Source organism: Mauremys mutica, chromosome 15 (genome assembly GCF_020497125.1).
Source record: "Mauremys mutica isolate MM-2020 ecotype Southern chromosome 15, ASM2049712v1, whole genome shotgun sequence".
Taxonomy (NCBI): domain Eukaryota; kingdom Metazoa; phylum Chordata; order Testudines; family Geoemydidae; genus Mauremys; species Mauremys mutica.
The window spans coordinates 16565591-16580701 of NC_059086.1; the positions used below are offsets into that span (position 1 = coordinate 16565591).

The window sequence follows — 15111 nt, forward strand, 5'->3', positions numbered from 1 at the left end:
GGTCTGTCACAATGAAAGGTCCTCCCAGAGACTATTCTAAAACTGGGGCTATTGCACTGGTTCTAGATCTGTGACAGCATGTTGTTAGGGTGAATCCACCTTACCAAGCACTCCACATCAGTCTGTAGTACCAACCTGTCACCATCATTGTTTACATCTCCACCAATGTTTGAGTCATCTGCAAATTTTACCAGAAATGATTTAATATTTCTTTCCCCCTCATTGATAAAGCTATTGAATAGCATTGGCCCAGAACAGGTCCCTGTGGGACACTGCTAGAAATATCCCTATTGGAGGGTGATTCCCCACTATAATTACTTTGAGATCTATCAGTTAGCCAGTTTTTAATCCATTTAATGTGGGCTACATTGATTTTGATATTATTTTATAGGTGTTTCATGAGCAGTAAGTCAAACCCCTTTCAGAGTCTGACACCTGTGCTACACTATAGAGTTCGGTCGTCTTAAATACATCACAGAGGATGTGAATCTCTAGTGTAGACACTCCCCCCAAAGAGGTGAATTTACTACAACCATGGAAGAACCCCTTCTGTCCTTGTAGCAAGTGTTTAAACCACAGTGTTGCTTCTATAGCATTTCTAGTGTAGACACACCCTGAATCTCTTAGGTCAGCCCAGGTACCCTTATCAACTGAATGTGTCATCTCCTCAGCCCATTTCACAGGACTCAGCTCAGCTTCTGACAGGCAGTTTATCCAGATCACAGAAACCTCCATCCCAAATAGCCCCACAAATCAGATTAGAAGGACATTTCCTGTCTCGATACCAGAAACAGGTCCTAGTCAAGTGCAATTCCCAAGTGACCCAGCACCCCATCCCTCCCCCACTCCCTTGGTGACCCCTTCTGCGTGTGAGGACTCACCTGAGAGGTGAATGGCCGATTGTCTCTCGGTCTCCAGCAGGCCATTCTGCACTATGCAGCTGATGTCTCCATTGTCTTCCCCTTCTGTGACAGTGACGTGACTCACAACACTATACAGGTTCTCCACATTCTGAGTCATGTTGGTCACAATCTCCATTGCCAGGTTCTGCCAGTTCTTTCCAACCCACTGGAGTTCAGGTTTGGGGAACCAGCCTGCAGATCTACAGGCCAGCCCGATCCCCTGACCCCGGGGGCCCAGCACGTCAATGAACACTGGAGCCACAGCTACAGTGAGAGACAGAGAGTCTGTATCAGGAAATCATGTCTTTGGTAGCACCATGTGATTCCCCAGATACCACTGGGTATAGTGAGCTGTGACCGGAAAACTCCATTCCCTTACATGCAAAGCCTCCCTGGGACCTCTCATCTTGACATCTCGGGAAATTAAATAATACCATCTTGCATTTCCATATAGCACTGAGCCCTGAAATCTCATTGAGGAATGTGCAGGGTGAAACTGCTATACAGAGATCTCTGCACCTGCTCCTGAAATGCAGCCACTTTTGGGGTGGAGCCCAGGAGCTGTCAGGATCACTGCACTTCAGTACAGAGCAGGAAGTGAGGGATGGTGACTCTGCCTACATCTTTGCTCCCACTCTGCCTGTGCCACCCTTCTACATACTGTCCCTCTGGTGTCCTTCTCCTGCACTGGTAGCAGTGCCCCAGGCGAAGCCACCCTCATGCTTGGATTTCCCTCTCCCTGTGCTGCACACAACCACCCTCCTCTCATTTAAATCTCTCTCTAAAAGAAGATGTGTCCTGTGGAGCCTTTGAACTAGGACCCACCAAAGATTGGAGATGATTTAAAACAACCTCAATGCTCTGCATTATCGCAGGAGGGCCCCTCACTTGGGGCTTGATGTTTCTGAATTGTATTGTCTGGGGCTACGTTACTCAGTGAGCTAAATGGACAAAAAACGTCCCTTCCACTGCCCTTGTGCAGCAGCACTGAACGTGGGGTCAGTGCCCAGGGAATAAAAAAGGGAATATCCCAGCCCTTGGAAACTGCAAGGGGAGTTTTAAGAGAGGCCAAATGTACTTATGACCTCACCTGGGATTTGGGCAGAACATCAGAGTAAAGGTCCCACTCCCTCATATAGCGCCGTAATGAGCATGGGAGCTGAGAAATGTAGCTTTACATCTCATTGAAAAGAGGTTGTTTAATGCAGCACTGACCCTGTTAGCACCACAGTGGAGTCAGCACTGAGTGTGAGGGGGCAGCGCCACCTACTGTGTCCTGCACATCACTCCCTGCAGCACAGGACCCTGCTGCTGTGCTGGGCTCAGTACAGGGGCACCTGCATGGGTACAGGAAGCTCTGGATGCCCAGACACAGTCCCACCCCCCATTAGTGGAGGGAGAGCCTGGAGATCTGGGCCTGGTGCAAGATCTGAGACCTGAACCAGAGGCTGTAAACCAAAGTCAGGCCATGTATTAAAGTAGATGCTTCCAAGTTCACTGTCCAGTACATTAACTTAGCAAATTTGCTGCTAGCCTTGCCAAAACATAGGCACTCGCAAGAAGTACTAGGCATGAGATATTTATGTAAATACTTTGCAGAAGGCTGGTATGGATACACCCGAATCTAGCGCAAGATAAGATGGCTTGACAGAACAATGTATAGAGATGTTCTGTCTGAAATATCAGGAACCAGGGGAGGTAACAAAGAGATGTCATGAAATATGTAAGGTGGTATGTAGGTTGTTTATCCTAGTTGTTTGCCTCAGTCTATAAATGTTGGGGTATCTCACCTTAACCCTTTGTGTGGTCAAGGGGACAGCAGGGACTCCCTCTGCTGACTGAGCCACTCGGCACTCATGTGTTAATGTACTGGTAACCACGGAGCCTGGGCACTAGGACTGTGCCTTGAGGGCAATAAATCTGTCGGAGTGCCTTTGTCACCTAACTATTCTGATGGTTGTTCTTTATGAGTAACATCAAGGTCTGCTGAATCAGCAGGCTGCACTATCTGCTAGTACTGATAACACTGGAGCTCCAAGAATGGAAAGATTGAGCAGCTGGAACAGCTCCAGCAGCCTGGACATCGTTACCGAGGCAACAACATTTCATCCTTATACACCCCTTAGTGCTCCATCTCACCTGCAACCTGTAACTCAGTAGTGGCTTCCAGGGTCCACTGTGGGTTCCTTACAAAGCAATGGTATGTCCCAGTGTCTGCCACTTGGACCCGTTTCAGCTTCAGTGAGACGTTCCCGCTGCTGAAATCCTGCAGGAACAGCTCCGTCCGGGTCTGGTAACCCTCCCCCGGCAGGTCCTGGGTACCCTCATGCATGTACTCATGGACCAGAATAAATCCTGGCCCAGCTTTCCTCCACTGCACGTCCATGCTGGGCAGCCCAGCTTGGGGTGAGAGCTGGCAGGGTAACACCACATCCTGGCCAACTACCTCCACCACAGGGTGCAGGGAGCCAGCCAGGGAGAACTCCTCTGAAACAGAAAACCCCAGAAACACAGTGAGTGACAAGAAAAAGGAGGGGGCATCTCTGAGCCAAGCCCCAGCCCTACAGACACAGTGAGTGAAGAGGAGGGGGCATCACTGAGCTAATCAAAATTTCCTCAGTCGTGCATAGCTCATAGCAGAAGGTCCCAAAGCTGAGTCATGTGTCGTTCAACTGAGTTACTCCGTCTGGACACAAGGCAGTGCAGCCATACCACCAATCCTGTCCCACAATCACCCAGAAACTCTACCAAAGGTGCTTGTCTTGCAACCTACCTACACTCTGTTGGCAAGGGGTGGCCCCATCTGGAAGCCACCTGCCAGGTCATAGCACCCTGAACAGCCCCATGGCACTCAGTTACGAGCTCCTTCCACTACAAGCAACTTCTTTGATGAACCAGTTTCAGATCCATGTAGAGCCACAATGGCTGCTGAGGGGCTGCCTCAGGAGACTTCTGCCTGGCCTGAAAGTATTGAGTCTTTGATAGATCTTTGGGACGATGCACGTCCCTGCCATGGAATCAATAGACCCAAAACAGAAACTCACTCAGATGGGATTCACCATTTTGGTGGTCGGTGTCTGGGGGAAAGTAAGCATCTGAGGGTGATTTATGTCTGCACAATAGCTGTGTCTGAAGGGTCTCCAGGCTCGTCCATCCCACCATGAGGCATGTAGAGCAATAACTACTGAGCTGCAGCACCTGACACTCACTGTGTGGCTAACGGTGGGGAGGCATAAGGGGCAGATTTTCAAAGCCACCAAGGAGATTTTCATGAGCTCCCATTCATCCTAATGGGAACTGGAACCCCCATCCCTCAGGCAGCTGGGAAGATCTCAGCCTTGCAGGCCACGAGAATCCAGGCTCCCAGTGGGGCAGGTCTAGCAGCACGGTGCCTTTGGCAGGACAGGAAGGGATCAGGGTCGGGGGCTCTGGAAGCCTCTCTCAAGGGCAGAGGGAACTGTGTGATTTGCTACAAGATTCAATGATCCTGGCACCCAGAGCTAGGACATGCCCTGGTCACCCTAACATTATTCCCACCCCACAGCCTCCTGGGCCTTGCCCTTTTACACTGCAGGACTGAGGAGGCCCCGGTCGGGGGGTGTCATTGGCCTCTGATGCCCCTGCTCCAGCCCTGCAGGGGGCAGTGTACATGGGGGACAGGGAGGGAAATAATTGGGATTCAAATGTTTTTACCAGATAGAGAACACGGCACCAGGAGGAGGATCCCCAGGCTGCACACACAGAGCCGCCACCGTGTCGCCATGGGCACACCCCAGGCAGGGATCTGTAAGAAGAGAGCAGGGATGGTTAACACTCCCCAGACTGCATGAGGAGCCGGCAGTGCAGGGATCCACTCTGCTCCCAGACAGAGCAGCTCCCCAGGGACAGGAGAGGATTTCACCGTGTAGCCCTGAGGATTAATCTGTTGGTCTGTATAAAATGTATTTTTGATAAATTTAAGTATGTAATAGGCTTATAGATTTATAGATTTGCAATTGCTGAAATGCAAGATACCTACAGACATCCTGCATGACGCTGAAGGCAACCTTTGGGACCCTTACTCAGAAAAGTAATAATAAGACAAAATACCTATGCAGATGTTTGGAGACCTTTAACTGAACCAATAACAGTAAAGGGTGGAAAAAGGGATTTTTGCCCACAAATCTAACACCACAAATGCGTACATAACTGTCACTCATATGCACACACATTTTAGCCTATGAGGCAGGTGTACTCTAACATTTCTGTGGCGGGGAAGATAAAATTTGGGCATAGGAGGAAGGATTTCCGAATAATGCTCTATAAAAGGTGAAAAAAAATCACCATTAGGCAGGCGATACACCCATCTATTTGTTCCTGTTTACACTCCATCGCCTCCACCCCATCTACATATCGATGCTACCCATCTACGAAGGCTATTAACTATTAATAGGCCATGGTATTATTTCTTTTCAAAGCTGTAAGTATAAAGGAATCTAATTTCTGCTTCTGCTTTACCTTCTAAAGCACCTAGTTTATGTAGAGTTAAAACCAAAACGCAATCTTAAACTAGCTTCCTCTATCAGAGGTGTGATAAACACCCAAAGTGCTACTGCACAGAGTGAGTTTATAACAATATATTATCATAAATATATCTCTTAAAGAATTGTGATATTTTGTAACTTTGTAACCTTGAACTGTTTTAACATTTACTTATTGTTTCATTGATTTTAATAAAAGGTCTTTATGACTATTTCTGTCTCAGTGTAAGTTCCTGTCATATACCCCGAAGTTCCTTTTATAAACTCTGTGAAGCCTGATTCAGGACGGACTTTATCTTCTGATCATACACATTGGCGAGCCAAACCCATACTATTAATATCCACTAATTATTATTAATATTACTAATTAATTAGACAATTAATTAATCAAATAAAATTAAATTAAGTGGATAAATTCCACCGACCCTACTAACCCAGCCCAAATCAGGCTACAACCCCTCCCAGGCTGTCCTGCCACCTGCCCAGGCCTGGCACTAGGAATTTCCACCCCCAGGACATGCCATGTATCCACCCCCATTTCCTCCCCTTGTCGGTTCTCTGACCATCCATTGGTGCAGGTGTCCCCCCCGATTCCAGTGCAAGGTGAGCCTGCAGCAGAGCAGAGCCACTTCTGAGGTAACCCCACTGGTACCCACACCGCTGTCCCCCTTGCAGAAGGGGCCTGGCTCTGTGCCTGCCTCCACCTGGGACAGCACAGCAGATGTGTGACCCGGGGCTCTCCACAGCTAAACGCATGAGGCCCTACACCATGAGCTAAAGAGCCAGGCTGTGCAGCTGGGGCTGTGACAGACTCACATGCTGTGTGGATCAGGCCCAGGCAGGCCCATCTCACACCCTGGCCACTGGATGACATCTGGGCACCTTCCTACAGGTCAGCCTGCCCGAAAGTCACCCTCCTCTGTAAGTGATGCTGCCAAGTGACATGGATGGGGCTGGCAGTGGCTATCGCAGACACCAGGGGGCACTCTTAGATACCTACTCCTCCTCCCTTGACGTCAATGGGAGACCATCATATCAGTAGACATTACAGTAAGACATACGGTGGGGATCAGGAGGGATCGTCTCAGCTCTGCTCAGAGCCTCAAGCATCCTATCCCCAATTCTCTGGTCTGTGTACACAGGGTCAGACTGGATAGACACAATGGGCTCTTCTGGCCTTAGCATCTGTCAATCTATTTTTGTTTCAGTTCCAGCTCCTTCAAAGCCTGTCCGTATATGTGTGGTGCATTAAAAATTGCATTAGAATTGTAAACTGTCACTGTAAATGCTCTGGGGGTATTCCTGGTCCTGCTGGCAGGGGAGGGCCCGGTGTGGAAGTGTGTGATCTGGGTCCAGCAGCAGGCAGTTGTACAGAGAGCAGCCTGGAGCAACATAGGGTGACCTGGGCCTCTCAGCTTTAGGGAACAGCCTGCTTTGTCTCTCTCTGATTTGGGTCCTTGTGTGTTATTGTTCTGGATTCTAAGCATTAAAGCCGTGTTCCGCTGCAACCTTCCAGCCAGAGGATTTATGTTTATATCCAACTCCTCTGTGTGTGCCAGGAGCATATCAATGGACATCCTTCCCACAAAGAGACCTCCCTTCTGAGCCCATCCAAGGTCACTTGAGAATGACATGATGTTCCTGAGGGCGGGGTTAAAACCTAAGCATTATAAGCCCCATTATAGGAGTTGGGGGTGCAGGGTCCCGGCGGCACTTATCACGGCTCCCAGGAAGCCGCCATCAGGTCCTTGTGGCCGCTAGGCACACGGGCGTCCAGGGAGGCTCCATCCATGCACTGCCCTCGCGCCTGCAGGCACCTCCCCACAGCACCCATTGGTCATGATTCCCAGCCAAGGGGAGCTGCAGAGCTAGCACTCTGGGCAGGGGCTGCAGGGACCTGGCAGCTGTTTCCGGGAGCTGCGTGGAGCCAGGGCAGATATCGAATCTGACTTAGCTCCAGGCCCGCACTCTGCCGCTGACCAGACTTTGAACAGCCAGGTTGGCAGTGCTGACCAGAGCCGCCAGGGTTCCTTTTCGATCAGGGGTTCCAGTCAAAAACTTGATGCCTGGCAACCCTAGGTCCGGGGACCAGAGTTCTGAGAGGGGAAATGCCTCATGCAGCTCAGCAGGAGTTTTCCTGCCAGTTCCGCTGCTCTGCAGGTCCTACCAACCCCACTCAGCAGGGACGGTGTGTGTAACAGGGGCGAAGAACCTTGGGGATCCAGCCCCCCCCCAGTACTGCTGTAATGATCTTGGGGTTCATTAATCAACAAATGAGTGAACTAGAAAGGAATAAAACATTGTTAAAAACAAACTAGAGAGTGTCTGTGGTGAACTACTGGGCACAGCTATTATGCTTATAAGCAGCACACAGGATTTTTTTTTTTTTTGGAGAAAAGTCAATACCCCCATACTTTTTTGTGTTTTTGTTTTATAGGCAGGCCAGGTTTTAATGGCTTTTACCTTTTAAGGGTTTAGGGGAAATTATTCCACTTTTTTTTCCTGTGCTAAGCTTTACATTTATTTACAGGTAACAGCTGAGAAGCATTATTACCATATGATTTTAAAGTTGTTGTTTTTAAAATCATATATATTATATACGGGGTACTTATTAATATTTTTATGGTTATAATTTGAGCCTTTTGGTGTTAGGTAGTTTGTTTGCTGACCAGGTATGTTTTTTAGTGGCAGCTTTTTTGTGCTGCCATTTATGGACATTTTTTTTTCTTTTTTTATTAGTTAGGCAATTTGCATTAAGGCAGATGCTTTCTGGCTTGATTTTGGATTCAAAGCCATTAGCAGCTCAGAGACTCTGTCTGAAAAGGGACACAATTAACTTTCAACAGAGTCCTGCTTACTTTTTACTTTTAACTCCTGCTTCCAAAACACACACACACACATCTGAAAAAGAAAAAGCAACCAATTGTGGCTCCTTTTGGAGCCCTAATAGGATTTTAATTAAGTAGCATGTTTTGTTTGCATTTTTTTTACTCCTTCTACAATATAAACTGCATATGGCCTGGGAAAAATGCACATTTTTTTCATAGTTTAACTTTTATAACATTATATTAGCCATATTATTTTTTACATAAGGTGTAACTGGTTTTTTTTGTGCTTACAGAGTTTTTAGGTACCCTCATCAAAGTGACAGTCTGATTACACAGAGCCAGCTTAAGGCTCAGTGTTTTTAATCTTGCTTCTTTGTGCACCTTACCCTGGTTGTTGCTTTATTTTTTTTCTTTTCATTTTTTACTATAATTTTTATTTGCTATTTTGTTATTAAAAACAAATTTAGAATTTCTTCCCATTCTTCTGAGTTTGATTGCCCTGCTGCAGCCATGACTTTGTTTTTTTTAAATATATTGAATGTTATAAAGCATTAAGGTACCTTAAGGGTTAAATGCTAAATACCAAAGCCAAACACTAGTTACCTGTGTCTGGCAAACAGTGTCTGTTAGTTTTGCAACTTTGAATGAAAGATTCAAATGGATTTTAGTGGTATTATTTAAAAACAAAACAACATTATTTTAAAATGTACAAAACAGAGTTTTACAAACCAGGAGTATTGATTTAGGTTCTTAAAACCTTACATATTTACACACACACTTTTTAAAAATATTTTTACATTGTTTTAATTTTTACACAGCTGTACATAGATTACATTTATATATATTTGGGGGCAGTTAAGTTCCAATAGAAACCACTTATGGTTTTTTAGCAAATTTGACTAAATTGTTTATAGTCACATGATTTACATTTGATTGTTTTTTTGCCTGGCTTATTTACAGACATTCTTTTGGAAAAGGGCCGATTTTTCCTTCAGAATGGCTGCAAAGAAACCAAGATTTTTTATAACACTTTTTTTAACATGTTTACAAAGTTGAATTGCTTAATTTCCTCCAGCCTTTGCAGAGTTAACGTCTCACTCTCTTTCCTTAAATCACTTGCTTATTTCCCAAAATGACACCTTCATTAGTTCAGATATCACCATTCCAAGTATTGTATGAGAAATCTGAATTTCCCATGCCTGTAGTTACTCCTTTTCATACTCCTGCAGCTATGGCCATCAGGGCTCCCAACCTGTTTTTTTTTTTTTAATTTCTTTATTTGTTGCCTTTATTTGTTTGGGCCCAATCCTGCTTTCCTCGCTGAACTGTCCCATCCCATGGGCACAGGCTTTGTTCCACTAACCATTTAGCAAGGAGCATGGACTCCTTACCTAGTCCCCACCCCTCTTGGTCCCTTTTCTTAAACATTTTTCTTAAAATTGTGAAATCACAACAATATTTCACGTTTATATTCTTTAGAGTGAGGTCTTAGAGAAATCTACTTCTTATTTGCCCACACTTGTGCTAGGACTTACACAACACAAAAAGTTTATACCCACTAAAAACTCTACCTCACAGAGCAGGAGAGGGGAATGCTAAGCTCCCTACCTTTTGAGCTCTATCCTGCTACAACTGAGGGCATATTCACCTATATTTTTTTCACCTGACAGAAGGGTAGGAGCAAGGACTCTAATTCTTCTACTATTGCCTGGTATTTCTACGATTGGGGTGTGCACACCTGAATGATTGATCACTTCATACATATGGTATACCTGTCAGTAACATTTTCAACAATCACAATGCATGTCTGCCCCTTTTCACAATTCTCCACCAAAAATGTTATGCTTATAAGAGGCACATGGGAAAAGGCAATACACTGCATTTATTGAAGATACAACAATTAGTATATGCATTTAATTATGCACACACACTGTGTTCTGCCAGTCGATGTTATAATTACTAGAGTCTGGATCAATCTAGTGGCCAGCTAGGTTGATCACGAGTAGGCAGGAGCAGGGTTGTGTCAGTTGCTACATGATGCTCCATGGAAGTCTTGGTAGAATGGACCCAAAGTTTTATGGCAAGGCGCCCTGTTTATATGGTGATTTTTTTTTATTGGGACCAATGAGTTTTGCACTGTTATGCTGTAATTAATTGTTGTTTGATGAGTGCTTGTTTTTTTTAATTTTTATTATTTTTTTATTAATTTTTTAGGGAGTTATTTTATGTTGGTTTTGATTACAGCTGTTTTGTGTTTTATTGATAGGTGCTTGTCCTATTTTTAGAATTGTTAATTTGCCCTTTTTAGATATTATACATTATTTAGATAATAGGGGCATGTTGCAGCCTTTTGGTGCCCTTGCATTTGTTTTGAGGAGTTTTTTAGAACATTTGGTTCGGTGGTAGCTTTATATATATATAACATACACATTTTTTATTTACATACAATATAGAACTGATTTACACAGAACATTTTGACCAGGAACTTAACATTGCAATGGAAAAGGAAAACAATTATTGCATTCCTTTACTTATATTAAAATGCTAAAACTACAACAAAGTGGTAACCCTAAAAGGTCTGTTATTGCCTTGAAATCAGCTCAGATACAAAATTTTACAAAATACAAATATAAAATCCTACTACTACATAGCTATGCTGTGTTCTTCACCCTCCTGCCAGGCACGGCTCTACATTTCTGTGTTCATAACACTGTCCCTTATGAGGGAGTCTCTCTACATTATAATCTAGTACAAATGTATCTCTACAACTGACACCTAGGTGCTGAGAGAAGTAGTGAGGGTGAGGGGGTAAAATCCTTGTTAATTCCCCCACCTTTCTGAGGATGAGAAGTCGCCCATGTGCTGGCCAGTCTCTCTAGGAGGGGAAGGCAGGACCCACCCACAGCCACTCCAGTGGGTAGGGGCAGGTCTATGGGGGGCATGCCAGGGAGAGCCAAGGACCAGACATTGCCTTAATCCAGCCCCACCCTCGGCAGAGCTCCCAGCCCCAGCTGGCCCTGTAAGGAGGAATTGGAGTTTGACCCCCAGCCGAGTGCTCTCTAGTATCATTGCATCTCCAGCCCCGCCCCAGAGCAAAGGGTGAGCGTAGGTTTCTGGGCCATGTTATTACCTATTTGCCCTTGTGCAAAGCGGGGCTCTGAGAGAGCCACAGAGCCGAGGCCTGGCAGGCACTGAGTATTCTGGGAAGCTGGTGAAAATGGGGATTTTTTTTTTAGGAAAATTTTGTTTTAATTCAAAAGTTTGCCTGAAATCGTCCAATATTCTGACAAAATGACTCAAAACAAGCAATAATTGTTTCAAATAGATTAGAAATTCAATTAAGATCAAATGGAATCAGAATGATTTTTTTCAAGTTCACTTCTTAGTTTTTTCCTTCTTAAAAGCCAAAAAACAAATAGACAAACAAAATTGATTCCATTAGACTGGACTCGAAATGAACCTTTTTTATTCTGAATCCTTTTAATGACAATTTTCAAATTAAATGAAATATTTTGTTGAAAATGTTCCTATACTTTTGAAAAACACTTTTCATTACAAACATTTTCCATTAAACATTCTTGACCAGCTCTAGTTTCCAGGTTCTTTACAGGGCTCTTGGTCAGCCTAATAACACAGGGTAAAATACTGAAAAGGCACCTAAGTCCCATTGGCTTTCAGTAGGAGTTAAGGGCCAGATCCACAAATGGACACAGCTAGATTAAGGGCCAACTGCTCTGAGAGCACCTACCAGTTCAGGTCCTCTGCTAAATACAGTTGGGGTCAGGTGAGGGATGTGGGCATGTGGCCAGAATACCCAAGAGTCCTTGGTTGGAGCACTCACCTGGGCTGTGGGAGAACCAGGATTGATTTCGTGTCTCTCATTTTGGGCAGGGATTTGACCCCAGGTCTTGCGCCCAGGGGAGTCCCCTAGTAACAGGTTGCAGAGTGAGCCTATCCTATTGGAGCTGGTCCCTGGGCTATTGACTGTAATGCAGGAGGAGGGGTTTATCTCTCTGGCTCTGTACAAGGAAGGGCTGACTGGGTTTAGGTGCCTTACTCCAGGTGAGGGTTTACTGCTGAGAATCCCAACTGGAGGGAGGCACCTTCCTCCAGCCAGTTAGTCAAGCACCCAAGGCTCAGATCAATGGGAGTGAGGTGCCTAAATCCCTTTGTGTATTTGGAACCTAAGCCCTGCCTCATTTCCTCTGGATTTCACAGGCTGGCTTAGGCAGCTGCCTGCTCACTGTGCTGGCTTCCGAGGGGCCCTTTGGTAGTTGCCCAGCTCTGCCTAGACCTTGTACGGGGAGCCTGCTTGCCAACTCGGGGCCGTGAAGTCCCCTAGGCAGCAGAGCACCTGGGAGTCAGGCCCTGCAACCCTGTGACTCCAGCCCTAAACTTCTAAATCACTTAAGTGGTTATGAAGAAGTTAACCACCAGCCAGCACAGTTGGAGCCCACCCCCGCCTCCCCGCCACCTTCCTGCAGATGAACAGTGTGAGCTCCAGACACACAATAGAAACCAACACACAGCAACACCCAGGACAGCTCTTAAACCCCCCAGAGCTTCCCAACTTCTGATCAACAAATCCAGCTCTCCCCAAACGAGCGTAGCCCAGCCAGGGCCCTTATGGCCTCTCTGCACACGACAATTGCCTGGTGCTAGAGCGTGTGTTAACAGCACTAACCACTCAGGGTGAAATCTTGGCCATACTGAAATCATTGGGCGTGTTCCCATTGGTCTCTCCAGGACTTAAGACTCAGTGAAGACACAGGTGCCCCCACAATAACAACACCAGAGTGACTCCTGGGGTCACCGTGGCCAGCCGACATGATACTGACCCCGGTTGTCCTTTTCCACACCAAGAACAAAACCGTGTTCAGCGCAGTGCTCATCACACCAGGCTAGTTACTGCTGTTGTGTATGATTTGCACTATGGTATTAACGAGGAACCCCAGACAGGGGTCAGTGTCCCGCTGTGTCAGGTGCTGTGTAGACATGTAACGACAGTCCCTGCCCCAGAGTACTCACCATCTGACTCTCAATGTCAGACAGGACAGAGCCAGGGGGTGAAACAGACAAACCCCTCAGTGGTGATGGGCTGGGAGGACAATGTAACAAGACAGAAGAGGGAGCATAGCAGGGAAGCAGAGTCCCAGCTGGCTGCTAGCCTAGCCAGCTTCAGGTGGCAGCGCTCAATAGGCCCCATGGCAGAGGTAGGCTCCAAAGGGGGATTTCGAGAAGGGGAAGGTGGTGGCTTTGTGAACTTTGGCAGGAAGCTGTTCCCATGCATGGCGGCAGCGTGAGAGAAAGTGCGGAGGTGCTCGAGGGGACAGGCCGACATTCAAGGATGCTGTTGTTGGCAGAGTGTGAGCTGATGACTTGATGAACTACTAGGTCTGACAATTAATACGTTATCTAACACCACACATCCCTCCAGCACAGACAAGGTCTGAGTGTTCAGTGTCCTGTGCTGGATTAACTCATATTCCAACACAATGTAATGTCCCATGGAGATGAGGTTTGAAAGGGTCTGAACCCAGCTAGGCTCAGCTACACCTGATTGCCAGACTGAGCTCTTTGGGGCGCGGATGGTCTCTCACGGTCTGTATGTGTCACCGGGCACAAGGGGAACCTGATCTCAGCTGGGGCCTCTAGGTGCTACTGTAATACACATAATAATAACAACCAGGAAGCACCTTCTATTTAGATCTCTGAACCAAATAACCGCCACCCTGCCCCCACCCACCCACCCACCCACCCACCCACTCACCCACCCACTTCTGGCCTGGCAGCCCCCACTCCTAGGGTCATCTGTAAGGAAGTGCTATGAGGCCCTTTTGAAGAGGCATCAATTCACCCGTGCGCCCCATCACACCCTCCAGGGAAAGGCCACAAAGAAGCCCAAATGGCCACACTGTGCAGTGAGGGGATAACAGGCTGAGCAGTGACTCACACCCACCATCGGCATTTGCCCAGCACTGATGGGGGGTGGGAACAGGCCATGGCAGGGGGGATGTGCTCCCAGGGGGCAGAAGTGTGAGCAGCCCCTGGAAGTGAAGGAACAGGGATAATAACAGGGAGGGACCTACCTTAAGGATTCAGCATGTCCCAGCAGATGCCATGCAGCGAGCCAGGGGTCCCGGTGCCACACAGAGCACCCAAGGAACTGAATAGATGTTCTGGGGGAGACGGGGAACTAAGTCCCGGAGCTGTGTGTGAACTCTGACCAAGGGAAAGTGAAAGCACCAGGGCACCTGTTACACATTAACCTGCCAGAGGTATTATCTGGCCAGGATCCAGGGCAGGTGTTCGGTTACCTGTGGAGACGTGGTGAGCAGTGAGTAATTTATGTGCCACTGGGGTTCCCATTCATCCTCCCATCACTCGGGAGGCCCATGGCAGCTAAGCACTGAATCTGCTCCTCACTCTCATCCCATCCCCTTTCCTCACCACCAAGCTGCCTTTCGTGTCCCAGCCTGTGCAGAACTGTGGGGGCATTAGCAGGGTGGGGGATGCACAGAAAACAGCAGCCCAAGGGTCTAAAGTTCAGTGCCAAGCAATGCCAGTGGCTTCATTGTGGGCAGGAGGCAGAGCATAGAACAGCCCCAATGATTTCTAAGGAGGAGCTGTTGTGACGGTGGGGACAAGTGCTTTTACTAGGGGTCATCCGTAGGGTTTGAACTCAAGATCTGCCATGGCATAGCACAGGCCTCTGGCACTTGAGCTCTGTTAGCACTTCTTATCTGCATCCATTGAACCTAAGCCCTATAGAGCAAAATACCTGGGTTACTATCACCTGGCTAAAGGGAGAAGTTGCTACCTTCCTGCCTGTAGCCACCCCAGAAAACTAATTTCTGTTCT

The 15111-nt window shown here is 46.9% G+C and overlaps 1 protein-coding gene across 1 annotated transcript in view; it reads right to left on the reverse strand.

The window, feature by feature from the left end:
• The window catches only part of LOC123349806 (butyrophilin subfamily 3 member A2-like), a 47624-nt gene extending 33153 nt beyond the window's left edge, over positions 1-14471 (reverse strand). Inside the window, exons 1-4 of the mRNA XM_044987993.1 lie at positions 14340-14471; positions 4596-4686; positions 3042-3389; positions 882-1166 (exon numbers count right to left, since the gene is read on the reverse strand). Coding sequence (XP_044843928.1) covers positions 882-1166; positions 3042-3389; positions 4596-4665 — 703 coding nt within the window. The 5' untranslated portion in view covers positions 4666-4686; positions 14340-14471. The remainder of the gene's footprint in view (positions 1-881; positions 1167-3041; positions 3390-4595; positions 4687-14339) is intronic.
• Between the last annotated feature and the right edge of the window lie 640 nt (positions 14472-15111).